This window comes from Xenopus tropicalis, chromosome 2 (assembly GCF_000004195.4).
Source record: "Xenopus tropicalis strain Nigerian chromosome 2, UCB_Xtro_10.0, whole genome shotgun sequence".
Taxonomy (NCBI): Eukaryota; Metazoa; Chordata; class Amphibia; order Anura; family Pipidae; genus Xenopus; species Xenopus tropicalis.
This window is the reverse complement of record NC_030678.2, coordinates 174,801,348-174,826,659: the sequence shown is the minus strand read 5'-3', so window position 1 is coordinate 174,826,659 and position 25,312 is coordinate 174,801,348. Positions and strand designations below refer to the sequence as shown.

At 49.3% G+C, this 25,312-nt stretch overlaps 1 protein-coding gene and 1 pseudogene across 1 annotated transcript in view; one reads left to right on the top strand and one right to left on the bottom strand.

The window, feature by feature from the left end:
* The window catches only part of p4ha3 (prolyl 4-hydroxylase subunit alpha 3), a 39,872-nt gene extending 26,850 nt beyond the window's left edge, over nucleotides 1-13,022 (bottom strand). The window contains exon 1 of the mRNA XM_031896283.1: nucleotides 12,644-13,022. Coding sequence (XP_031752143.1) covers nucleotides 12,644-12,846 — 203 coding nt within the window. The 5' untranslated portion in view covers nucleotides 12,847-13,022. The remainder of the gene's footprint in view (nucleotides 1-12,643) is intronic.
* Nucleotides 1-25,312, top strand: part of LOC116406442 — a 954,163-nt pseudogene that overhangs the window by 596,901 nt on the left and 331,950 nt on the right.

Here is a 25,312-nt window from a genome sequence, read left to right as displayed (position 1 = left end):
CACTATGAGATACTGAGGGAGAGAGGGAGAGTTTACAGTCAGACTATGAGATACTGAGGGAGAGAGGGAGAGTTACAGTCGCACTATGAGATACTGAGGAGAGTGACAGTCGCACTAATATGAAGATACTGAGGGAGAGAGGGAGAGTAACAGTCGGACTATGAGATACTGAGGGAGAGAGGGAGAGTTACAGTCGCACTATGAGATACTGAGGGAGAGAGGTGAGAGTGACAGTCGGACTATGAGATACTGAAGGAGAGGAGAGTTACAGTCGCACTATGAGATACTGAGGGAGAGAGGGAGAGTGACAGTCGCACTATGAGATACTGAGGGAGAGAGTGAGAGTTACAGTCGCACTATGAGATACTGAGGGAGAGAGTGAGAGTTACAGTCGCACTATGAGATACTGAGGGGAGAGAGGGGAGAGGTTACAGTCGCACTATGAGATACTGAGGGAGAGAGGGAGAGTGACAGTCGCACTATGAGATACTGAGGGAGAGAGGGAGAGTGACAGTTGCACTATGAGATACTGAGGGAGAGAGGGAGAGTTACAGTTGCACTATGAGATACTGAGGGAGAGAGGGAGAGTTACAGTCGGACTATGAGATACTGAGGGAGAGAGGGAGAGTTACAGTCGCACTATGAGATACTGAGGGAGAAGAGGAGAGGTGACGTCGCACTATGAGATACTGAGGGAGAGAGGGAGAGTGACAGTCCGACTATGAGATACTGAGGGAGAGAGGGAGAGTTACAGGTGGCACTATGAGATACTGAGGGAGAGAGGGAGAGTGACAGTCGCACTATGAGATACTGAGGGAGAGAGGGAGAGTTACAGTCGCACTATGAGATACTGAGGGAGAGAGGGAGAGTTACAGTCGCACTATGAGATACTGAGGGAGAGAGGGAGAGTTACAGTCGCACTATGAGATACTGAGGGCGAGAGGGAGAGTTACAGTCGTTATGAGATACTGAGCAGAAGAGAGTGAGAGTTACAGTGCACTATGAAATACTGAGAGAGAGAGGGAGAGTTACAGTCGCACTATGAGACACTGAAGGAGAGAGGGAGAGTTACAGTCAGACTATGAGATACTGAGGGAGAGAGGGAGAGTTACAGTCAGACTATGAGATACTGAGGGAGAGAGGGAGAGTTACAGTCCACACTATGAGATACTGAGGGAGAGAGGGAGAGTTACAGTCGCACTATGACATACTGAGGGAGAGAGGGAGAGTTACAGTCGCACTATGAGATACTGAGGGAGAGAGGGAGAGTTACAGTCGCACTATAGAGATACTGAGGGAGAGTGACAGTCGTAACACTATGAGATACTGAGGGAGAGAGGGAGAGTTACAGTCGGACTATGAGATACTGAGGGAGAGAGGGAGAGTTACAGTCGCACTATGAGATACTGAGGGAGAGAGTGAGAGTTACAGTCGCACTATGAGATACTGAGGGAGAGAGTTGAGAGTGACAGTCGACTATGAGATACTGAAGGAGAGGAGAGTTACAGTCGCACTATGAGATACTGAGGGAAGAGTGAGAGTTACAGTCGCACTATGAGATACTGAGGGAAAGAGTGAAAGTTACAGTCGCACTATGAGATACTGAGGGAAAGAGTGAGAGTTACAGTCGCACTATGAGATACTGAGGGAGAGAGGGAGAGTTAAAGTCGCACTATGAGATACTGAGGGAGAGAGGGAGAGTTACAGTCACACTATGAGATACTGAGGGAGAGAGGGAGAGTTACAGTCGCACTATGAGATACTGAGGGAGAGAGGGAGAGTTACAGTCGCACTATGAGATACTGAGGGAGAGTTACAGTCGCACTATGAGATACTGAGGGAGAGAGGGAGAGTTATGACAGTTGGACTATGAGATACTGAGGGAGAGAGGGAGAGTTACAGTCAGACTATGAGATACTGAGGGAGAGAGGGAGAGTTACAGTCACACTATGAGATACTGAGGGAGAGAGGGGAGTTACAGTCGCACTATGACTACTGAGGGAGAGAGGGAGAGTTACAGTCGCACTATGAGATACTGAGGGAGAGAGGGAGAGTTACAGTCGCACTATGAGATACTGAGGAGAGTGACCCGTCGCACTATGAGATACTGAGGGAGAGAGGGAGAGTAACAGTCGGACTATGAGATACTGAGGGAGAGAGGGAGAGTTACAGTCCGACTATGAGATACTGAGGGAGAGAGTGAGAGTGACAGTCGACTATGAGATACTGAGGGAGAGAGGGAGAGTGACAGTCGCACTATGAGATACTGAGGGAGAGAGTGAGAGTTACAGTCGCACTATGAGATACTGAGGGAGAGAGGGAGAGTGGACAGTCGCACTATGAGATACTGAGGGAGAGAGGGAGAGTTACAGTCGCACTATGAGATACTGAGGGAGAGAGGGAGAGTGACAGTCGCACTATGAGATACTGAGGGAGAGAGGGAGAGTGACAGTCGCACTATGAGATACTGAGGGAGAGAGTGAGAGTTACAGTCGCACTATGAGATACTGAGGGAGAGAGGGAGAGTTACAGTCGCACTATGAGATACTGAGGGAGAGAGGGAGAGTTACAGTCGCACTATGAGATACTGAGGGAGAGAGGGAGAGTTACAGTCGCACTATGAGATACTGAGGGAGAGAGGGAGAGTTACAGTCGCACTATGAGATACTGAAGGGAGAGAGGGAGATTTACAGTCGCACTATGAGATACTGAGGGAGAGAGGTAGAGTTACAGTCGTACTATGAGATACTGAGAAGAGAGAGTGAGAGTTACAGTCGCACTATGAATACTGAGGGAGAGAGGGAGAGTTACAGTCGCACTATGAGACACTGAGGGAGAGAGGGAGAGTTACAGTCAGACTATGAGATACTGAGGGAGAGAGGGAGAGTGACAGTCCAGACTATGAGATACTGAGGAAGAGAGGGAGAGTTACAGCAGACTATGAGATACTGAGGGAGAGAGGGAGAGTTACAGTCGGACTATGAGATACTGAGGGAGAGAGGGAGATGTTTACAGTCGCACTATGAGATACTGAGGGAGAAAGGGAGAGTTACAGTCAGACTATGAGATACTGAGGGAGAGAGGGAGAGTGGACAGTCGGACTATGAGATACTGAGGGAGAGAGGGAGAGTTACAGTCACACTATCAGATACTGAGGGAGAGAGGGAGAGTTGAACAGTCGGACTATGAGATACTGAGGGAGAGAGGGAGAGTTACAGTCGCACTATGAGATACTGAGGGAGAGAGGGAGAGTTACAGTCGCACTATGCAGATACTGAGGAGAGAGGGAGAGTGACAGTCGGACTATGAGATACTGAGGGAGTGTTACAGCGCACTATGAGATACTGAGGGAGAGAGGAGAGTGGACAGTCGGCACTATGAGATACTGAGGGAGAGTGGGAGAGTTACAGTCGCACTATGAGATACTGAGGGAGAGAGGGAGAGTTACAGTCGCACTATGCATACTGAGGGAGAGAGGGAGAGTTACAGTCGTACTATGAGATACTGAGGGAGAGAGGGAGAGTGACAGTCGCACTATGAAATACTGAGGGAGAGAGGGAGAGTTACAGTCGCACTATGAGACACTGAGGGAGAGAGGGAGAGTTACAGTCAGACTATGAGATACTGAGGGAGAGAGGGAGAGTGACAGTCAGACTATGAGATACTGAGGGAGAGAGGGAGAGTTACAGTCAGACTATGAGATACTGAGGGAGAGAGGGAGAGTTACAGTCGGACTATGAGATACTGAGGGAGAGAGGGAGAGTTACAGTCGCACTATGAGATACTGAGGGAGAAGGGAGAGTTACAGTCAGACTATGAGATACTGAGGGAGAGAGGGAGAGTGACAGTCGACTATGAGATACTGAGGGAGAGAGGGAGAGTTACAGTCGCACTATGAGATACTGAGGGAGAGAGGGAGAGTTACAGTCACACTATCAGATACTGAGGGAGAGAGGGAGAGTGACAGTCGGACTATGAGATACTGAGGGAGAGAGGGAGAGTTACAGTCGCACTATGAGATACTGAGGGAGAGAGGGAGAGTTACAGTCGCACTATGAGATACTGAGGGAGAGAGGGAGAGTGACAGTCGGACTATGAGATACTGAGGGAGAGTTACAGTCGCACTATGAGATACTGAGGGAGAGAGGAGAGTGCAGTCGCACTATGAGATACTGAGGGAGAGATGACAGTCGCACTATGAGATACTGAGGGAGAGAGGGAGTTACAGTCGCACTATGCGATACTGAGGGAGAGAGGGAGAGTTACAGTCGTACTATGAGATACTGAGGGAGAGAGGGAGAGTGACAGTCGGACTATGAGATACTAGAGAGTTACAGTCGCACTATGAGATACTGAGGGAGAGAGGGAGAGTGACAGTCGCACTATGAGATACTGAGGGAGAGTGACAGTCGCACTATGAGATACTGAGGGAGAGAGGGAGAGTGACAGTCGCACTATGAGATACTGAGGGAGAGAGGGAGAGTTACAGTCGCACTATGAGATACTGAGGGAGAGAGGGAGAGTGACAGTCGCACTATGAGATACTGAGGGAGAGAGGGAGAGTTACAGTCGCACTATGAGATACTGAGGGAGAGAGGGAGAGTTACAGTCGCACTATGAGATACTGAGGGAAGAGTGAGCGTTAACAGTCGGACTATGAGATACTGGAGGGAGAGAGGGAGAGTTACAGTCGCACTATGAGATACTGAGGGAGAGAGGGAGAGTTACAGTCGGACTATGAGATACTGAGGGAGAGAGGGAGAGTTACAGTCGCACTATGAGATACTGAGGGAGAGTTACAGTCGCACTATGAGATACTGAGGGAGAGAGTGAGAGTTACAGTCGGACTATGAGATACTGAGGGAGAGAGGGAGAGTTACAGTCGGACTATGAGATACTGAGGGAGAGAGGGAGAGTTACAGTCGCACTATGAGATACTGAGGGAGAGAGGGAGAGTTACAGTCAGATTATAAGATACTGAGGGAGAGAGGGAGAGTTACAGTCAGATTATAAGATACTGAGGGAGAGAGGGAGAGTGACAGTCGGACTATGAGATACTGAGGGAGAGAGTGAGAGTTACAGTCGGACTATGAGATACTGAGGGAGAGAGGGAGAGTTACTGTCGGACTATGAGATACTGAGGGAGAGAGTGAGAGTTACAGTCGCACTATGAGATACTGAGGGAGAGAGGGAGAGTTACAGTCAGATTATAAGATACTGAGGGAGAGTTACAGTCGCACTATGAGATACTGAGGGAGAGAGGGAGAGTTACAGTCAGATTATAAGATACTGAGGGAGAGAGGGAGAGTGACAGTCGGACTATGAGATACTGAGGGAGAGAGTGAGAGTTACAGTCGGACTATGAGATACTGAGGGAGAGAGGGAGAGTTACAGTCGGACTATGAGATACTGAGGGAGAGAGGGAGAGTTACAGTCAGACTATGAGATACTGAGGGAGAGAGGGAGAGTTACAGTCGGACTATGAGATACTGAGGGAGAGAGTGAGAGTTACAGTCGCACTATGAGATACTGAGGGAGAGAGGGAGAGTTACAGTCAGACTATGAGATACTGAGGGAGAGAGGGAGAGTGACAGTCGGACTATGAGATACTGAGGGAGAGAGGGAGAGTTACAGTCAGACTATGAGATACTGAGGGAGAGAGGGAGAGTTACAGTCGGACTATGAGATACTGAGGGAGAGAGTGAGAGTTACAGTCGCACTATGAGATACTGAGGGAGAGAGGGAGAGTTACAGTCGCACTATGAGATACTGAGGGAGAGAGGGAGAGTTACAGTCGCACTATGAGATACTGAGGGAGAGAGGGAGAGTTACAGTCGCCCTATGAGATACTGAGGGAGAGAGGGAGAGTTACAGTCGAACTATGAGATACTGAGGGAGAGAGGGAGAGTTACAGTCAGATATAAGATACTGAGGGAGAGAGGGAGAGTTACAGTCGCACTATGAGATACTGAGGGAGAGAGTGAGAGTTACAGTCAGACTATGAGATACTGAGGGAGAGAGGGAGAGTTACAGTCAGACTATGAGATACTGAGGGAGAGAGGGAGAGTTACAGTAGACTATGAGATACTGAGGGAGAGAGGGAGAGTTACAGTCAGACTATGAGATACTGAGGGAGAGAGGGAGAGTTACAGTGGACTATGAGATACTGAGGGAGAGAGGAGAGTTACAGTCAGACTATGAGATACTGAGGGAGAGAGGGAGAGTTACAGTCGGACTATGAGATACTGAGGGAGAGAGGGAGAGTTACAGTCGCACTATGAGATACTGAGGGAGAGAGGGAGAGTTACAGTCGCACTATGAGATACTGAGGGAGAGAGGGAGAGTTACAGTCGCACTATGAGATACTGAGGGAGAGAGGGAGAGTTACAGTCAGATTATAAAATACTGAGGGAGAGAGGGAGAGTTACAGTCGCACTATGAGATACTGAGGGAGAGAGGGAGAGTTACAGTCGCACTATGAGATACTGAGGGAGAGAGGGAGAGTGGACAGTCGCACTATGAGATACTGAGGGAGAGAGGGAGAGTTACAGTCAGATTATCAAGATACTGAGGGAGAGAGGGAGAGTTACAGTCAGATTATAAGATACTGAGGGAGAGAGGGAGAGTTACAGTCGCACTATGAGATACTGAGGGAGAGAGTGAGAGTTACAGTCGGACTATGAGATACTGAGGGAGAGAGGGAGAGTTACTGTCGGACTATGAGATACTGAGGGAGAGAGTGAGAGTTACAGTCGCACTATGAGATACTGAGGGAGAGAGGAGAGTTACAGTGCACTATGAGATACTGAGGGAGAGAGGGAGAGTTACAGTCGCCTATGAGATACTGAGGGAGAGAGGGAGAGTTTACAGTCGCACTATGAGATACTGAGGGAGAGAGGGAGAGTTACAGTCGCACTATGAGATACTGAGGGAGAGAGGGAGAGTTACAGTCGCACTATGAGATACTGAGGGAGAGAGGGAGAGTTACAGTCGCACTACTGAGATACTGAGAGAGAGAGTGAGAGTTACAGTCGCACTATGAAATACTGAGGGAGAGAGGGAGAGTTACAGTCGCACTATGAGATACTGAGGGAGAGAGGGAGAGTTTACGTCCAGACTATGAGATACTGAGGGAGAGAGGGAGAGTGACAGTCAGACTATGAGATACTGAGGGAGAGAGGGAGAGTTACAGTCAGTACTATGAGATACTGAGGGAGAGAGGGAGAGTTACAGTCGACTATGAGATACTGAGGGAGAGAGGAGAGTTACAGTCGCACTATGAGAACTGAGGGAGAATAGGGAGAGTTACAGTCAGCTATGAGATACTGAGGGAGAGAGGGAGAGTGGACAGTCGGACTATGAGATACTGAGGGAGAGAGGGAGAGTTACAGTCACCTATGAGATACTGAGGGAGAGAGGGAGAGTTACAGTCGGACTATGAGATACTGAGGGAGAGAGGGAGAGTTACAGTCGCACTATGAGATACTGAGGGAGAGAGGGAGAGTTACAGTCGCACTATGAGATACTGAGGGAGAGAGGGAGAGTGACAGTCGGACTATGAGATACTGAGGGAAGAGTTACAGTCGGCACTATGAGATACTGAGGGAGAGAGGGAGAGTGACAGTCGCACTATGAGATACTGAGGAGAGAGGGAGAGTTACAGTCGCACTATGAGATACTGAGGGAGAGAGGGAGAGTTACAGTCGCACTATGAGATACTGAGGGAGAGAGGGAGAGTTACAGTCGTACTATGAGATACTGAGGGAGAGAGGAGAGTGACAGTCGCACTATGAAATACTGAGGGAGAGAGGGAGAGTTTACAGTCGCACTATGAGATACTGAGGGAGAGAGGGAGAGTTACAGTCAGACTATGAGATACTGAGGGAGAGAGGGAGAGTGACAGTCAGACTATGAGATACTGAGGGAGAGAGGGAGAGTTACAGTCAGACTATGAAGATACTGAGGGAGAGAGGGAGAGTTACAGTCGACTAACGAGATACTGAGGGAGAGAGGGAGAGTTACAGTCGCACTATGAGATACTGAGGGAGAAAGGAGAGTTACAGTCAGACTATGAGATACTGAGGGAGAGAGGGAGAGTGACAGTCGGACTATGAGATACTGAGGGAGAGAGGGAGAGTTACAGTCGCACTATGAGATACTGAGGGAGAGAGGGAGAGTTACAGTCACACTATCAGATACTGAGGGAGAGAGGGAGAGTGACAGTCGGACTATGAGATACTGAGGGAGAGAGGGAGAGTTACAGTCGCACTATGAGATACTGAGGGAGAGAGGGAGAGTTACAGTCGCACTATGAGATACTGAGGGAGAGAGGGAGAGTGACAGTCGGACTATGAGATACTGAGGAGAGTTACAGTCGCACTATGAGATACTGAGGGAGAGAGGGAGAGTGACAGGTCGACTATGAGATACTGGAGGGAGAGTGACAGTCGCACTATGAGATACTGAGGGAGAGAGGGAGAGTTACAGTCGCACTATGCGATACTGAGGGAGAGAGGGAGAGTTACAGTCGTACTATGAGATACTGAGGGAGAGAGGGAGAGTGACAGTCGGACTATGAGATACTGAGGGAGAGTTACAGTCGCACTATGAGATACTGAGGGAGAGAGGGAGAGTGACAGTCGCACTATGAGATACTGAGGGAGAGTGACAGTCGCACTATGAGATACTGAGGGAGAGAGGGAGAGTGACAGTCGCACTATGAGATACTGAGGGAGAGAGGGAGAGTTACAGTCGCACTATGAGATACTGAGGGAGAGAGGGAAGAAGTGAGCAGTCGCACTATGAGATACTGAGGGAGAGACGGAGAAGGGAGAGTTACAGTCGCACTATGAGATACTGAGGGAGAGAGGGAGAGTTACAGTCGCACTATGAGATACTGAGGGAGAGAGTGAGCGTTACAGTCGGACTATGAGATACTGAGGGAGAAGAGGGAGAGTTACAGTCGCACTATGAGATACTGAAGCGGAGAGAGGGAGAGTTACAGTCGGACTATGAGATAAGCTGAGGGCCGAGAGGGAGAGTTACAGTCGCACTATGAGATACTTGAGGGAGAGAGGGCCGAGTTACAGTCGCACTATGAGATACTGAGGGAGAGTTACAGTCGCACTATGAGATACTGAAGGGAGAGAAGTGGATGAGTTACAGTCGGACTATGAGATACTGAGGGAGAGAGGGAGAGTTACAGTCGGACTATGAGATACTGAGGGAGAGAGGAAAGGAAGGTTTACAGTCGCACTATGAGATACTGGAGGGGGGAGAGAGGGAGAGTTACAGTCAGATTATAAGATACTGAGGGAGAGAGGGAGAGTTACAGTCAGATTAAATAGATACTGAGGGAGAGAGGGAGAGTGACAGTCGGACTATGAGATACTGAGGGAGAGAGTGAGAGTTACAGTCGGACTATGAGATACTGAGGGAGAGAGGGAGAGTTTATGTCGGACTATGAGATACTGAGGGAGAGAGTGAGAGTTACAGTCGCACTATGAGATACTGAGGGAGAGAGGGAGAGTTACAGTCAGATTATAAGATACTGAGGGAGAGTTACAGTCGAACTATGAGATACTGAGGGAGAGAGGGAGTTACAGTCAGATTATAACATACTGAGGGAGAGAGGGAGAGTGACAGTCGGACTATGAGATACTGAGGGAGAGAGTGAGAGTTACAGTCGGACTATGAGATACTGAGGGAGAGAGGGAGAGTTACAGTCGGACTATGAGATACTGAGGGAGAGAGGGAGAGTTACATCAGACTATGAGATACTGAGGGAGAGAGGGAGAGTTACAGGCGGACTATGAGATACTGAGGGAGAGAGTGAGAGTTACAGTCGCACTATGAGATACTGAGGGAGAGAGGGAGAGTACAGTCAGACTATGAGATACTGAGGGAGAGAGGGAGAGTGACAGTCGGACTATGAGATACTGAGGGAGAGAGGGAGAGTTACAGTCAGACTATGAGATACTGAGGGAGAGAGGGAGAGAGTTTACAGTCGGACTATGAGATACTGAGGAGAGAGTGAGAGTTACAGTCGCACTATGAGATACTGAGGGAGAGAGGGAGAGTTACAGTCGCACTATGAGATACTGAGGGAGAGAGGGAGAGTTACAGTCGCACTATGAGATACTGAGGGAGAGAGGGAGAGTTACAGTCGCCCTATGAGATACTGAGGGAGAGAGGGAGAGTTACAGTCGCACTATGAGATACTGAGGGAGAGAGGGAGAGTTACAGTCAGATTATAAGATACTGAGGGAGAGAGGGAGAGTTACAGTCGCACTATGAGATACTGAGGGAGAGAGTGAGAGTTACAGTCAGACTATGAGATACTGAGGGAGAGAGGGAGAGTTACAGTCAGACTATGAGATACTGAGGGAGAGAGGGAGAGTTACAGTCAGACTATGAGATACTGAGGGAGAGAGGGAGAGTTACAGTCAGACTATGAGATACTGAGGGAGAGAGGGAGAGTTACAGTCGGACTATGAGATACTGAGGGAGAGAGGGAGAGTTACAGTCAGACTATGAGATACTGAGGGAGAGAGGGAGAGTTACAGTCGGACTATGAGATACTGAGGGAGAGAGGGAGAGTTACAGTCGCACTATGAGATACTGAGGGAGAGAGGGAGAGTTACAGTCGCACTATGAGATACTGAGGGAGAGAGGGAGAGTTACAGTCGCACTATGAGATACTGAGGGAGAGAGGGAGAGTTACAGTCAGATTATAAAATACTGAGGGAGAGGGAGAGTTACAGTCGCACTATGAGATACTGAGGGAGAGAGGGAGAGTTACAGTCGCACTATGAGATACTGAGGGAGAGAGGGAGAGTGACAGTCGCACTATGAGATACTGAGGGAGAGAGGGAGAGTTACAGTCAGATTATAAGATACTGAGGGAGAGAGGGAGAGTTACAGTCAGATTATAAGATACTGAGGGAGAGAGGGAGAGTTACAGTCGCACTATGAGATACTGAGGGAGAGAGTGAGAGTTACAGTCGGACTATGAGATACTGAGGGAGAGAGGGAGAGTTACTGTCGGACTATGAGATACTGAGGGAGAGAGTGAGAGTTACAGTCGCACTATGAGATACTGAGGGAGAGAGGGAGAGTTACAGTCAGATTATAAGATACTGAGGGAGAGAGGGAGAGTTACAGTCAGACTATGAGATACTGAGGGAGAGAGGGAGAGTGACAGTCGGACTATGAGATACTGAGGGAGAGAGTGAGAGTTACAGTCGGACTATGAGATACTGAGGGAGAGAGGGCAGAGTTACTGTCGGACTATGAATACTGAGGGAGAGAGTGAGAGTTACAGTCGCACTATGAGATACTGAGGGAGAGAGGGAGAGTTACAGTCAGATTATAAGAATACTGAGGGAGAGAGGGAGAGTGACAGTCGGACTATGAAATACTGAGGGAGAGAGTGAGAGTTACAGTCGACTATGAGATACTGAGGGAGAGAGGGAGAGTTACAGTCGGACTTTGAGATACTGAGGGAGAGAGGGAGAGTTACAGTCGCACTATGAGATACTGAGGGAGAGAGGGAGAGTTACAGTCACACTATGAGATACTGAGGGAGAGAGGGAGAGTTACAGTCGGACTATGAGATACTGAGGGAGAGAGTGAGAGTTACAGTCGCACTATGAGATACTGAGGGAGAGAGGGAGAGTTACAGTCAGACTATGAGATACTGAGGGAGAGAGGGAGCCCGTTACAGTCGGACTATGAGATACTGAGGGAGAGAGGGAGAGTTACAGTCGCCCTATGAGATACTGAGGGAGAGAGGGAGAGTTACAGTCGCCCTATGAGATACTGAGGGAGAGAGGGAGAGTGACAGTCGCACTATGAGATACTGAGGGAGAGAGGGAGAGTTACAGTCGCATATGAGATACTGAGGGAGAGAGGGAGAGTTACAGTCAGACTATGAGATACTGAGGGAGAGAGGGAGAGTTACAGTCGGACTATGAGATACTGAGGGAGAGAGGGAGAGTTACAGTCGCACTATGAGATACTGAGGGAGAGAGGGAGAGTTACAGTCGCACTATGAGATACTGAGGGAGAGAGGGAGAGTTACAGTCGCACTATGAGATACTGAGGGAGAGAGGGAGAGTTACAGTCAGATTATAAGATACTGAGGGAGAGAGGGAGAGTTACAGTCGCACTATGAGATACTGAGGGAGAGAGGGAGAGTTACAGTCGCACTATGAGATACTGAGGGAGAGAGGGAGAGTTACAGTCACACTATGAGATACTGAGGGAGAGAGGGAGAGTGACAGTCGCACTATGAGATACTGAGAGTGACAGTCGGACCAGGGAATGTGACCAGGGGATGTGACTTCTGACAGTTGGGTGAGAGAAACCAATGAAGGACCCATGAGCCTCCCCTTTACGGTTGGATTACCCGCCTGTACATGGAGCTGCTGCCGCTGGGACTCACTAACCAGGAGCCGGGAGTTGGGATTCCCTGCAACTTTCTATACAATTAGATTGACTGACTGTATCTGGGGGGGGGGGGGGGGGGGGGGGGGGCATTAATGTATCTTTCATACTCCCCTATAATGTAATTGCCCCTGAAATTACCCTCTGTATTAGAGCGGGGGGGGGGGAGTTAAACTTAACCCTGTAATGACTGTACCTTCTCAGGTCGCTGAGCCGTTGGGTTTCCTGCTGGAGGTACTGCCCCAGGTGCTGCAGGAGGGCCCCCTCCATGCCCACAGCCTGCTGGATACTCGCCATAGAGCTGTACATATCTGCCCCGGCATGGAGCCAATGGAGCCAACTCACACACAGCAACAGGGGCCACAGGGCCCCCCCGGGCATCCCGGGGCCACAACCCATGTTCCAGCCGGAGATCCTCTCTGTATCTGCAGGCAGACTTGCCCTTTACTGGGAATCACTGCTGTCCCTGCAGGGAGTTGTATCTTGTAGTGACGTCAGGGCTGCAGGGAGTTGTATCTTGTAGTGACGTCAGGGCTGCAGGGAGTTGTATCTTGTAGTGACGTCAGGGCTGCAGGGAGTTGTATCTTGTAGTGACGTCAGGGCTGCAGGGAGTTGTATCTTGTAGTGACGTCAGGGCTGCAGGGAGTTGTATCTTGTAGTGACGTCAGGGCTGCAGGGAGTTGTATCTTGTAGTGACGTCAGGGCTGCAGGGAGTTGTATCTTGGTGCAGGGGGTGCCTGGTACAGATAGTGGGTGCAGGGGGTGCCTGGGACAGATAGTGGGTGCAGGGGGTGCCTGGGACAGATAGTGGGTGCTGGGGGTGCCTGGGACAGATAGTGGGTGCAGGGGGTGCCTGGGACAGATAGTGGGTGCTGGGGGTGCCCGGGACAGATAGTGGGTGCTGGGGGGCAAAGATCTCTAGGTGAAGCAGGACACAGGGGTACCATCCCCTCACAGCCCCACAGGGCAATACTGCAGCACTGGGGTAAGTTTATGTGCCCTACTCACCCCCTTGCAGGTTGGGGCAGGAGGGACTGCTGGCTCTGACAGGGCTGCGCTGGGCAGGGGGATCGCCGGGTGAGTGGGGTCGGCAGCAGCGCTACCAGCACTATAATAACGGAGGGATTTGCCCAGACTGAGAGGTGGGATCTGCCCCCCCCCTGCCCCCCCCCCCCCTCCTGCCGCTGCTCAGGGGGAGGGGTGGGACTGGGCTGCGATACTGTCAGGCTCCCTGTATTCATTCATTCCCCCCCCCCCACTGTATTGCCCCCGGGCTGGGCAGTCTGTGCCCACTGCTATGGGGCAACAGTGACAAGCAGGTTCAGCAGGGCAAAGGGGAGACAGTAGGGATAGAGAGAGACAGTAGGGATAGAGAGAGACAGTAGGGATAGAGAGAGACAGTAGGGATAGAGGGAGACAGTAGGGATAGAGGGAGACAGTAGGGATAGAGGGAGACAGTAGGGATAGAGAGAGACAGTAGGGATAGAGAGAGACGTAAGGGATAGAGGGAGACAGTAGGGATAGAGAGAGACAGTAGGGATAGAGAGAGACAGTAGGGATAGAGAGAGACAGTAGGGATAGAGGGAGACAGTAGGGATAGAGGGAGACAGTAGGGATAGAGAGAGACAGTAGGGCAAGAAAGAGACAGTAGGGATAGAGGGAGACAGTAGGGATAGAGAGACAGTAGGGCAAGAAAGAGACAGTAGGGATAGAGGGAGACAGTAGGGATAGAGAGAGACAGTAGGGATAGAGAGAGACAGTAGGGATAGAGAGAGACAGTAGGGATAGAGGGAGACAGTAGGGATAGAGAGAGACAGTAGGGCAAGAAAGAGACAGTAGGGATAGAGGGAGACAGTAGGGATAAGAGAGCAGTAGGGATAGAGAGAGACAGTAGGGATAGAGGGAGACAGTAGGGATAGAGGGAGACAGTAGGGATAGAGAGAGACAGTAGGGATAGAGAGAGACAGTAGGGATAGAGAGAGACAGTAGGGATAGAGGGAGACAGTAGGGATAGAGGGAGACAGTAGGGATAGAGAGAGACAGTAGGGATAGAGAGAGACAGTAGGGATAGAGAGAGACAGTAGGGATAGAGGGAGACAGTAGGGATAGAGGGAGACAGTAGGGATAGAGAGAGACAGTAGGGCAAGAAAGAGACAGTAGGGATAGAGGGAGACAGTAGGGAGAGAGACAGTAGGGCAAGAAAGAGACAGTAGGGATAGAGGGAGACAGTAGGGTAGAGAGAGACAGTAGGGATAGAGAGAGACAGTAGGGATAGAGAGAGACAGTAGGGATAGAGGGAGACAGTAGGGATAGAGAGAGACAGTAGGGCAAGAAAGAGACAGTAGGGATAGAGGGAGACAGTAGGGATAGAGAGACAGTAGGGATAGAGAGAGACAGTAGGGATAGAGAGAGACAGTAGGGATAGAGAGAGACAGTAGGGATAGAGGGAGACAGTAGGGATAGAGAGAGACAGTAGGGATAGAGAGAGACAGTAGGGATAGAGGGAGACAGTAGGGATAGAGAGAGACAGTAGGGCAAGAAAGAGACAGTAGGGATAGAGGGAGACAGTAGGGATAGAGAGACAGTAGGGATAGAGAGAGACAGTAGGGATAGAGAGAGACAGTAGGGATAGAGAGAGACAGTAGGGATAGAGGGAGACAGTAGGGATAGAGAGAGACAGTAGGGATAGAGAGAGACAGTAGGGATAGAGGGAGACAGTAGGGATAGAGAGAGACAGTAGGGCAAGAAAGAGACAGTAGGAATAGAGGGAGACAGTAGGGATAGAGAGACAGTAGGGATAGAGAGAGACAGTAGGGATAGAGAGAGACAGTAGGGATAGAGAGAGACAGTAGGGATAGAGGGAGACAGTAGGGATAGAGAGAGACAGTAGGGATAGAGAGAGACAGTAGGGATAGAGAGAGACAGTAGGGATAGAGAGAGACAGTAGGGATAGAGGGAGACAGTAGGGATAGAGAGAGACAGTAGGGCAAGAAAGAGACAGTAGGGATAGAGGGAGACAGTAGGGATAGAGAGACAGTAGGGATAGAGAGAGACAGTAGGGATAGAGAGAGACAGTAGGGGATAGAGAGAGACAGTAGGGATAGAGGGAGACAGTAGGGATAGAGGGAGACAGTAGGGATAGAGGGAGACAGTAGGGATAGAGGGAGACAGTAGGGATAGAGAGAGACAGTAGGGATAGAGAGAGACAGTAGGGATAGAGAGAGACAGTAGGGATAGAGGGAGACAGTAGGGATAGAGGAGACAGTAGGGATAGAGAGAGACAGTAGGGCAAGAAAGAGACAGTAGGGATAGAGGGAGACAGTAGGGATAGAGAGACAGTAGGGCAAGAAAGAGACAGTAGGGATAGAGGGAGACAGTAGGGATAGAGAGAGACAGTAGGGATAGAGAGAGACAGTAGGGATAGAGAGAGACAGTAGGGATAGAGGGAGACAGTAGGGATAGAGAGAGACAGTTAGGGGCAAGAAAGAGACAGTAGGGATAGAGGGAGGAACAGTAGGGATAGAGAGACAGTAGGGATAGAGAAGAGACAGTAGGGGAGAGAGAGACAGTAGGGATAGAGAGAGACAGTAGGGATAGAGGGAGACAGTAGGGATAGAGAGAGACAGTAGGGATAGAGAGAGACAGTAGGGATAGAGGGAGACAGTAGGGATAGAGAGAGACAGTAGGGCAAGAAAGAGACAGTAGGGATAGAGGGAGACAGTAGGGATAGAGAGACAGTAGGGATAGAGAGAGACAGTAGGGATAGAGAGAGACAGTAGGGATGAGAGAGACAGTAGGGATAGAGGGAGACAGTAGGGATAGAGAGAGACAGTAGGGATGAGAGAGACAGTAGGGATAGAGAGAGACAGTAGGGATAGAGAGAGACAGTAGGGATAGAGGGAGACAGTAGGGATAGAGAGAGACAGTAGGGATAGAGGGAGACAGTAGGGATAGAGGGAGACAGTAGGGATAGAAGGAGACAAGTAGGGATAGAGGGAGACAGTAGGGATAGAGGAGACAGTAGGGATAGAGAGAGACAGTAGGGATAGAGAGAGACAGTAGGGATAGAGGGAGACAGTAGGATAAGAGGGAGACAGTAGGGAATGAGAGAGACAGTAGGGCAAGAAAGAGACAGTAGGGATAAGAGGGAGACAGTAGGGATAGAGAGACAGTAGGGCAAGAAAGAGACAGTAGGGATAGAGGGAGACAGTAGGGATAGAGAGAGACAGTAGGGATAGAGAGAGACAGTAGGGATAGAGAGAGACAGTAGGGATTAGAGGGAGACAGTAGGGATAGAGAGAGACAGTAGGGCAAGAAAGAGACAGTAGGGATAGAGGGAGACAGTAGGGATAGAGAGACAGTAGGGATAGAGAGAGACAGTAGGGATAGAGAGAGACAGTAGGGATAGAGAGAGACAGTAGGGATAGAGGGAGACAGTAGGGATAGAGAGAGACAGTAGGGATAGAGAGAGACAGTAGGGATAGAGGGAGACAGTAGGGATAGAGAGAGACAGTAGGGCAAGAAAGAGCAGTAGGGATAGAGGGAGACAGTAGGGATAGAGAGACAGTAGGGATAGAGAGAGACAGTAAGGGAATAGAGAGAGACAGTAGGGATAGAGAGAGACAGTAGGGATAGAGGGAGACAGTAGGGATAGAGAGAGACAGTAGGGATAGAGAGAGACAGTAGGGATAGAGAGAGACAGTAGGGATAGAGAGAGACAGTAGGGATAGAGGGAGACAGTAGGGATAGAGAGAGACAGTAGGGCAAGAAAGAGACAGTAGGGATAGAGGGAGACAGTAGGGATAGAGAGACAGTAGGGATAGAGAGAGACAGTAGGGATAGAGAGAGACAGTAGGGATAGAGAGAGACAGTAGGGATAGAGGGAGACAGTAGGGATAGAGGGGAGACAGTAGGGATAGAGGGAGACAGTAGGGATAGAGGGAGACAGTAGGGACTAGAGAGAGACAGTAGGGATAGAGAGAGACAGTAGGGATAGAGAGAGACAGTAGGGATAGAGGGAGACAGTAGGGATAGAGGGAGACAGTAGGGATAGAGAGAGACAGTAGGGCAAGAAAGAGACAGTAGGGATAGAGGGAGACAGTAGGGATAGAGAGAAACCAGTAGGGCAAGAAAGAGACAGTAGGGATAGAGGAGACAGTAGGGATAGAGAGAGACAGTAGGGATAGAGAGAGACAGTAGGGATATGAGAGAGACAGTAGGGATAGAGGGAGACAGTAGGGATAGAGAGAGACAGTAAAGGGGCAAGAAAGAGACAGTAGGGATAGAGGAGAACAGTAGGGATAGAGAGACAGTAGGGATAGAGAGAGACAAGTAGGGATAGAGAGAGACAGTAGGGATAGAGAGAGACAGGTAGGATAGAGGGAGACAGTAGGGATAGAGAGAGACAGTAGGGATAGAGAGAGACAGTAGGGATAGAGGGAGACAGTAAGGGATAGAGAGAGACAGTAGGGCAAGAAGAGACAGTAGGGATAGAGGGAGACAGTAGGGATAGAGAGACAGTAGGGATAGAGAGAGACACAGTAAGGGGATAGAGAGAGACAGTAGGGATAGAGAGAGACCAGTAGGGATAGAGGGAGACAGTAGGGATAGAGAGAGACAGTAGGGATAGAGAGAGACAGTAGGGATAGAGAGAGACAGTAGGGATAGAGAGAGACAGTAGGGATAGAGGGAGACAGTAGGATAGAGAGAGACAGTAGGGCAAGAAAGAGACAGTAGGGATAGAGGGAGAACAGTAGGGATAGAGAAGACAGTAGGGATAGAGAGAGACAGTAGGGATAGAGAGAGACAGTAGGGATAGAGAGAGACAGTAGGGATAGAGGGAGACAGTAGGGATAGAGAGAGACAGTAGGGATAGAGAGAGACAGTAGGGGTAGAGAAAGACAGTAGGGCAAGAAAGAGACAGTAGGGATAGAGAGAGACAGTAGGGATAGAGAGAGACAGTAGGGATAGAGGAGACAGTAGGGATAGAGGGAGACAGTAGGATAGAGGGAGACAGTAGGGATAGAGAGAGACAGTAGGGCAAGAAAGAGACAGTAGGGATAGGGAGGGAAGACAGTAGGGATAGAGAGACAGTAGGGATAGAGAAGAGACAGTAGGGATAGAGAGACAGTAGGGATAGAGAGACAGTAGGGATAGAGGGAGACAGTAGGGATAAGAGAGACAGTAGGGATAGAGGGAGACAGTAGGGATAGAGAGACAGTAGGGATAGAGAGACAGTAGGGATAGAGAGAGACAGTAGGGATAGAGGACAGTAGGGATAGAGGGAGACAGTAGGGATAGAGAGACAGTAGGGATAGAGGAGAACAGTAGGGATAGAGAGACAGTAGGGATAGAGGGAGACAGTAGGGATAGAGAGACAGTAGGGATAGAGAGAGACAGTAGGATAGAGAGAGACAGTAGGGATAGAGGGAGACAGTAGGGATAGAGAGAGACAGTAGGGATAGAGAGAGACAGTAGGGATAGAGAGAGACAGAGTAGGGATAGAGGGAGACAGTAGGGATAGAGAGAGACAGTAGGGCAAGAAAGAGACAGTAGGGATAGAGGGAGACAGTAGGGATAGAGAGACAGTAGGGATAGAGAGAGACAGTAGGGATAGAGAGAGACAGTAGGGATAGAGAGAGACAGTAGGGATAGAGGGAGACAGTAGGGATAGAGAGAGACAGTAGGGATAGAGAGAGACAGTAGGGATAGAGAGAGACAGTAGGGATGGGAGACAGTAGGGATAGAGAGAGACAGTAGGGCAAGAAAGAGACAGTAGGGATAGAGGGAGACAGTAGGGAAATAGAGAGACAGTAGGGATAGAGAGAGACAGTAGGGATAGAGAGAGACAGTAGGGATAGAGAGAGAGACAGTAGGGATAGAGGGAGACAGTAGGGATAGAGAGAGACAGTAGGGATAGAGAGAGACAGTAGGGATAGAGAGAGACAGTAGGGCAAGAAAGAGACAGTAGGGATAGAGAGAGACAGTAGGGATAGAGAGAGACAGTAGGGATAGAGGGAGACAGTAGGGATAGAGGGAGACAGTAGGGATAGAGGGAGACAGTAGGGATAGAGAGAGACAGTAGGGCAAGAAAGAGACAGTAGGGATAGAGGGAGACAGTAGGGATAGAGAGAAAGTAGGGATAGAGAGAGACAGTAGGGATAGAGGGAGACAGTAGCGATAGAGAGAGACAGTAGGGCAAGAAAGAGACAGTAGGGATAGAGGGAGACAGTAGGGATAGAGAGACAGTAGGGATAGAGAGAGACAGTAGGGATAGAGAGAGACAGTAGGGATAGAGAGAGACAGTAGGGATAGAGGGAGACAGTAGGGATAGAGAGAGACAGTAGGGATAGAGAGAGACAGTAGGGATAGAGAGAGACAGTAGGGCAAGAAAGAGACAGTAGGGATAGAGAGAGACAGTAGGGATAGAGAGAGACAGTAGGGATAGAGGGAGACAGTAGGGATAGAGGGAGACAGTAGGGATAGAGGGAGACAGTAGGGATAGAGAGAGACAGTAGGGCAAGAAAGAGACAGTAGGGATAGAGGGAGACAGTAGGGATAGAGAGACAGTAGGGATAGAGAGAGACAGTAGGGATAGAGAGAGACAGTAGGGATAGAGAGAGACAGTAGGGATAGAGAGAGACAGTAGGGCAAGAAAGAGACAGTAGGGATAGAGGGAGACAGTAGGGATAGAGAGAGACAGTAGGGATAGAGAGAGACAGTAGGGATAGAGAGAGACAGTAGGGATAGAGAGAGACAGTAGGGATAGAGGGAGACAGTAGGGATAGAGAGAGACAGTAGGGATAGAGAGAGACAGTAGGGATAGAGAGAGACAGTAGGGATAGAGAGAGACAGTAGGGATAATGAGGGAGACAGTAGGGATAGAGAGAGACAGTAGGGATAGAGAGAGACAGTAGGGATAGAGAGAGCAGTAGGGATAGAGAGAGACAGTAGGGATAGAGAGAGACAGTAGGGCAAGAAAGAGACAGTAGGGATAGAGAGAGACAGTAGGGATAGAGAGAGACAGTAGGGCAAGAATAAGACAGTAGGGATAGAGGGAGACAGTAGGGATAGAGAGACAGTAGGGATAGAGAGAGACAGTAGGGATAGAAGAGAGACAGTAGGGATAGAGAGAGACAGTAGGGATAGAGAGAGACAGTAGGGCAAGAAAGAGACAGTAGGGATAGAGGGAGACAGTAGGGATAGAGAGAGACAGTAGGGATAGAGAGAGACAGTAGGGATAGAGAGAGACAGTAGGGATAGAGAGAGACAGTAGGGATAGAGGGAGACAGTAGGGATAGAGAGAGACAGTAGGGCAAGAAAGAGACAGTAGGGATAGAGGGAGACAGTAGGGATAGAGAGAGACAGTAGGGATAGAGAGAGACAGTAGGGATAGAGGAGAGACAGTAGGGATAGAGAGAGACAGTAGGGATAGAGGGAGACAGTAGGGATAGAGAGAGACAGTAGGGATAGAGAGAGACAGTAGGGATAGAGAGAGACAGTAGGGATAGAGAGAGACAGTAGGGATAGAGAGAGACAGTAGGGCAAGAAAGAGACAGTAGGGATAGAGAGACAGTAGGGATAGAGAGAGACAGTAGGGATAGAGAGAGACAGTAGGGATAGAGGGAGACAGTAGGGATAGAGAGAGACAGTATGGGGGGCAAGAAAGAGACAGTAGGGGATTAGAGGGAGACAGTAGGGATAGAGAGACAGTAGGGATAGAGAGAGACAGTAGGGATAGAGAGAGACAGTAGGGATAGAGAAGAAGACCAGTAGGGATAGAGGGAGACAGTAGGGATAGAGAGAGACAGTAGGGCAAGAAAGAGACAGTAGGGATAGAGGGAGACAGTAGGGATAGAGAGACAGTAGGGATAGAGAGAGACAGTAGGGATAGAGAGAGACAGTAGGGATAGAGAGAGACAGTAGGGATAGAGGGAGACAGTAGGGATAGAGAGAGACAGTAGGGATAGAGAGAGACAGTAGGGATAGAGAGAGACAGTAGGGCAAGAAAGAGACAGTAGGGATAGAGAGAGACAGTAGGGATAGAGAGAGACAGTAGGGATAGAGGGAGACAGTAGGGATAGAGGGAGACAGTAGGGATAGAGGGAGACAGTAGGGATATAGAGAGACAGTAGGGCAAGAAAGAGACAGTAGGGATAGAGGGAGACAGTAGGGATAGAGAGACAGTAGGGATAGAGAGAGACAGTAGGGATAGAGAGAGACAGTAGGGATAGAGAGAGACAGTAGGGATAGAGAGAGACAGTAGGGCAGATAAGAGACAGTAGGGATAGAGGGAGACAGTAGGGATAGAGAGAGACAGTAGGGATAGAGAGAGACAGTAGGGATAGAGAGAGACAGTAGGGATAGAGAGAGACAGTAGGGATAGAGGGGAGACAGTAGGGATAGAGAGAGACAGTAGGGATAGAGAGAGACAGTAGGGATAGAGAGAGACAGTAGGGATAGAGGGAGACAGTAGGGATAGAGAGAGACAGTAGGGATAGAGGAGAACAGTAGGGATAGAGAGAGACAGTAGGGATAGAGAGAGACCAGTAGGGATAGAGAGAGACAGTAGGGATAGAGAGAGACAGTAGGGCAGAAACGAGACAGTAGGGATAGAGAGAGACAGTAGGGATAGAGAGAGACAGTAGGGATAGAGAGAGACAGTAGGGATAGAGAGAGACAGTGGGATAGAGAGAGACAGTAGGGCAAGAATAAGACAGTAGGGATAGAGGGCAGACAGTAGGGATAGAGAGACAGTAGGGATAGAGAGAGACAGTAGGGATAGAGAGAGACAGTAGGGATAGAGAGAGACAGTAGGGATAGAGAGAGACAGTAGGGCAAGAAAGAGACAGTAGGGATAGAGGGAGACAGTAGGGATAGAGAGAGACAGTAGGGATAGAGAGAGACAGTAGGGATAGAGAGAGACAGTAGGGATAGAGAGAGACAGTAGGGATAAGAGGGAGACAGTAGGGATAGAGAGAGACAGTAGGGCAAGAAAGAGACAGTAGGGATAGAGGGGACAGTAGGGATAGAGAGAGACAGTAGGGATAGAGAGAGACAGTAGGGATAGAGAGAGACAGTAGGGATAGAGAGAGACAGTAGGGATAGAGGGAGACAGTAGGGATAGAGAGAGACAGTAGGGATAGAGAGAGACAGTAGGGATAGAGAGAGACAGTAGGGATAGAGAGAGACAGTAGGGATAGAGAGAGACAGTAGGCAAGAAAGAGACAGTAGGGATAGAGAGAGACAGTAGGGATAGAGAGAGACAGTAGGGATAGAGAGAGACAGTAGGGATAGAGAGAGACAGTAGGGATAGAGAGAGACAGTAGGGCAAGAAAGAGACAGTAGGGATAGAGAGAGACAGTAGGGATAGAGAGAGACAGTAGGGATAGAGAGAGACAGTAAGGGGGATAGAGGGAGACAGTAGGGATAGAGGAGACAGTAGGGATAGAGAGAGACAGTAGGGATAGAGGGAACAGTAGGGATAGAGGGAGACAGTAGGGCAAGAAAGAGACAGTAGGGATATAGAAGAGATAGTAGGGCAAGAAAGAGACAGTCAGGGATAGAGAGAGACAGTAGGGCAAGAAAGAGACAGTAGGGGTAGAGAGAGACAGTAGGGATAGAGAGAGACAGTAGGGATAGAGAGAGACAGTAGGGATAGAGAGAGACAGTAGGGATAGAGAGAGACAGTAGGGATAGAGGGAGAGTAGGGATAGAGAGAGACAGTAGGGATAGAGGGAGACAGTAGGGATAGAGAGAGACAGTAGGGATAGAGAGAGACAGTAGGGATAGAGAGAGACAGTAGGGATAGAGAGAGACAGTAGGGATAGAGAAGAGACAGTAGGGCAAGAAGAGACAGTAGGGATAGAGAGAGACAGTAGGGATAGAGAGAGACAGTAGGGATAGAGAGAGACAGTAGGGATAGAGGGAGACAGTAGGGATAGAGAGAGACAGTAGGGATAGAGGGAGACAGTAGGGATAGAGAGAGACAGTAGGGATAGAGGGAGACAGTAGGGATAGAGAGAGACAGTAGGGATAGAGAGAGACAGTAGGGATAGAGAGAGACAGTAGGGAATAGAGAGAGACAGTAGGGCAAGAAAGAGACAGTAGGGATAGAGAGAGACAGTAGGGATAGAGAGAGACAGTAGGGATAGAGAGAGACAGTGGATAGAGAGAGAACAGTAGGCAAGAAAGAGACAGTAGGATAGAGACAAGAGACAGTAGGGATAGAGAGAGACAGTAGGGATAGAGAGAGACAGTAGGGATAGAGGGAGACAGTAGGGATAGAGGGAGACAGTAGGGATAGAGGAGAGACAGTAGGGATAGAGGGAGACAGTAGGGATAGAGGGAGACAGTAGGGCAAGGAAAGAGACAGTAGGGATATAGAGAGATAGTAGGGCAAGAAAGAGACAGTAGGGATAGAGAGAGACAGTAGGGCAAGAAAGAGACAGTAGGGATAGAGAGAGACAGTAGGGCAAGAAAGAGACAGTAGGGATAGAGAGGACAGAGTAGGGATAGAGGGAGACCAGTAGGGATAGAGAGAGACAGTAGGGATAGAGGAGACAGTAGGGATAGAGAGAGACAGTAGGGATAGAGAGAGACAGTAGGGATAGAGAGAGACAGTAGGGATAGAGAGAGACAGTAGGGATAGAAAGAGACAGTAGGGCAAGAAGAGACAGTAGGGATAGAGAGAGACAGTAGGGATAGAAAGAGACAGTAGGGCAAGAAAGAGAAACAGTAGGGATAGAGAGAGACAGTAGGGCAAGAAAGAGACAGTAGGGATAGAGAGAGACAGTAGGGATAGAGGGAGACAGTAGGGATAGAGAGAGACAGTAGGGATAGAGGGAGACAGTAGGGATAGAAGAGACAGTAGGGATAGAGAGAGACAGTAGGGATAGAGAGAGACAGTAGGGATAGAGAGAGACAGTAGGGATAGAGAGAGACAGTAGGGATAGAGGGAGACAGTAGGGATAGAGGGAGACAGTAGGGATAGAGGGAGACAGTAGGGATAGAGAGAGACAGTAGGGATAGAAGAGAGAACAGTAGGGATAGAGGGAGACAGTAGGGATAGAGGGAGACAGTAGGGGAAGAGGGAGACAGTAGGGATAGAGAGAGACAGTAGGGATAGAGAGAGACAGTAGGAATAGAGGGAGACAGTAGGGATAGAGAGAGACAGTAGGGCAAGAAAGAGACAGTAGGGATATAGAGAGACAGTAGGGATAGAGAGAGACAGTAGGGATAGAGAGAGACAGTAGGGATAGAGAGAGACAGTAGGGATAGAGGGAGACAGTAGGGATAGAGAGAGACAGTAGGGCAAGAAAGAGACAGTAGGGATAGAGAGAGACAGTAGGGATAGAGAGAGACAGTAGGGATAGAGAGAGACAGTAAGGATAGAGAGAGACAGTAGGGATAGAGGGAGACAGTAGGGATAGAAGAGACAGTAGGGATAGAGGGAGAACAGTAGGGATAGAGGGAGACAGTAGGGATAGAGGGAGACAGTGGGATAGAAGAGAGACCAGTAGGAAAATAAGAGGGAGACAGAGGGAATATGAGAGAGACAGTAGGGCAAGAAAGAGACAGTAAGGGGATAGTAGAGAGATAGTAGGGATAGAAGGGAGACAGTAGGGCAAGAAAGAGACAGTAGGGATAAGAGAGAGACAGTAGGGCAGAAAGAGACAGTAGGATAGAGAGAGACAAGTAGGGAATAGAGAGAGACAGTAGAGGGATAGGAGAGACAAGTAGGGCAAGAAAAGGAGACAGTAGGGGATAGAGAGAGACAGTAGGGATAGAGAGAGACAGTAGGGATAGAGGGAGACAGTAGGGATGAGAGGACAGTAGGGATAGAGAGAGACTAGTAAGGGATAGA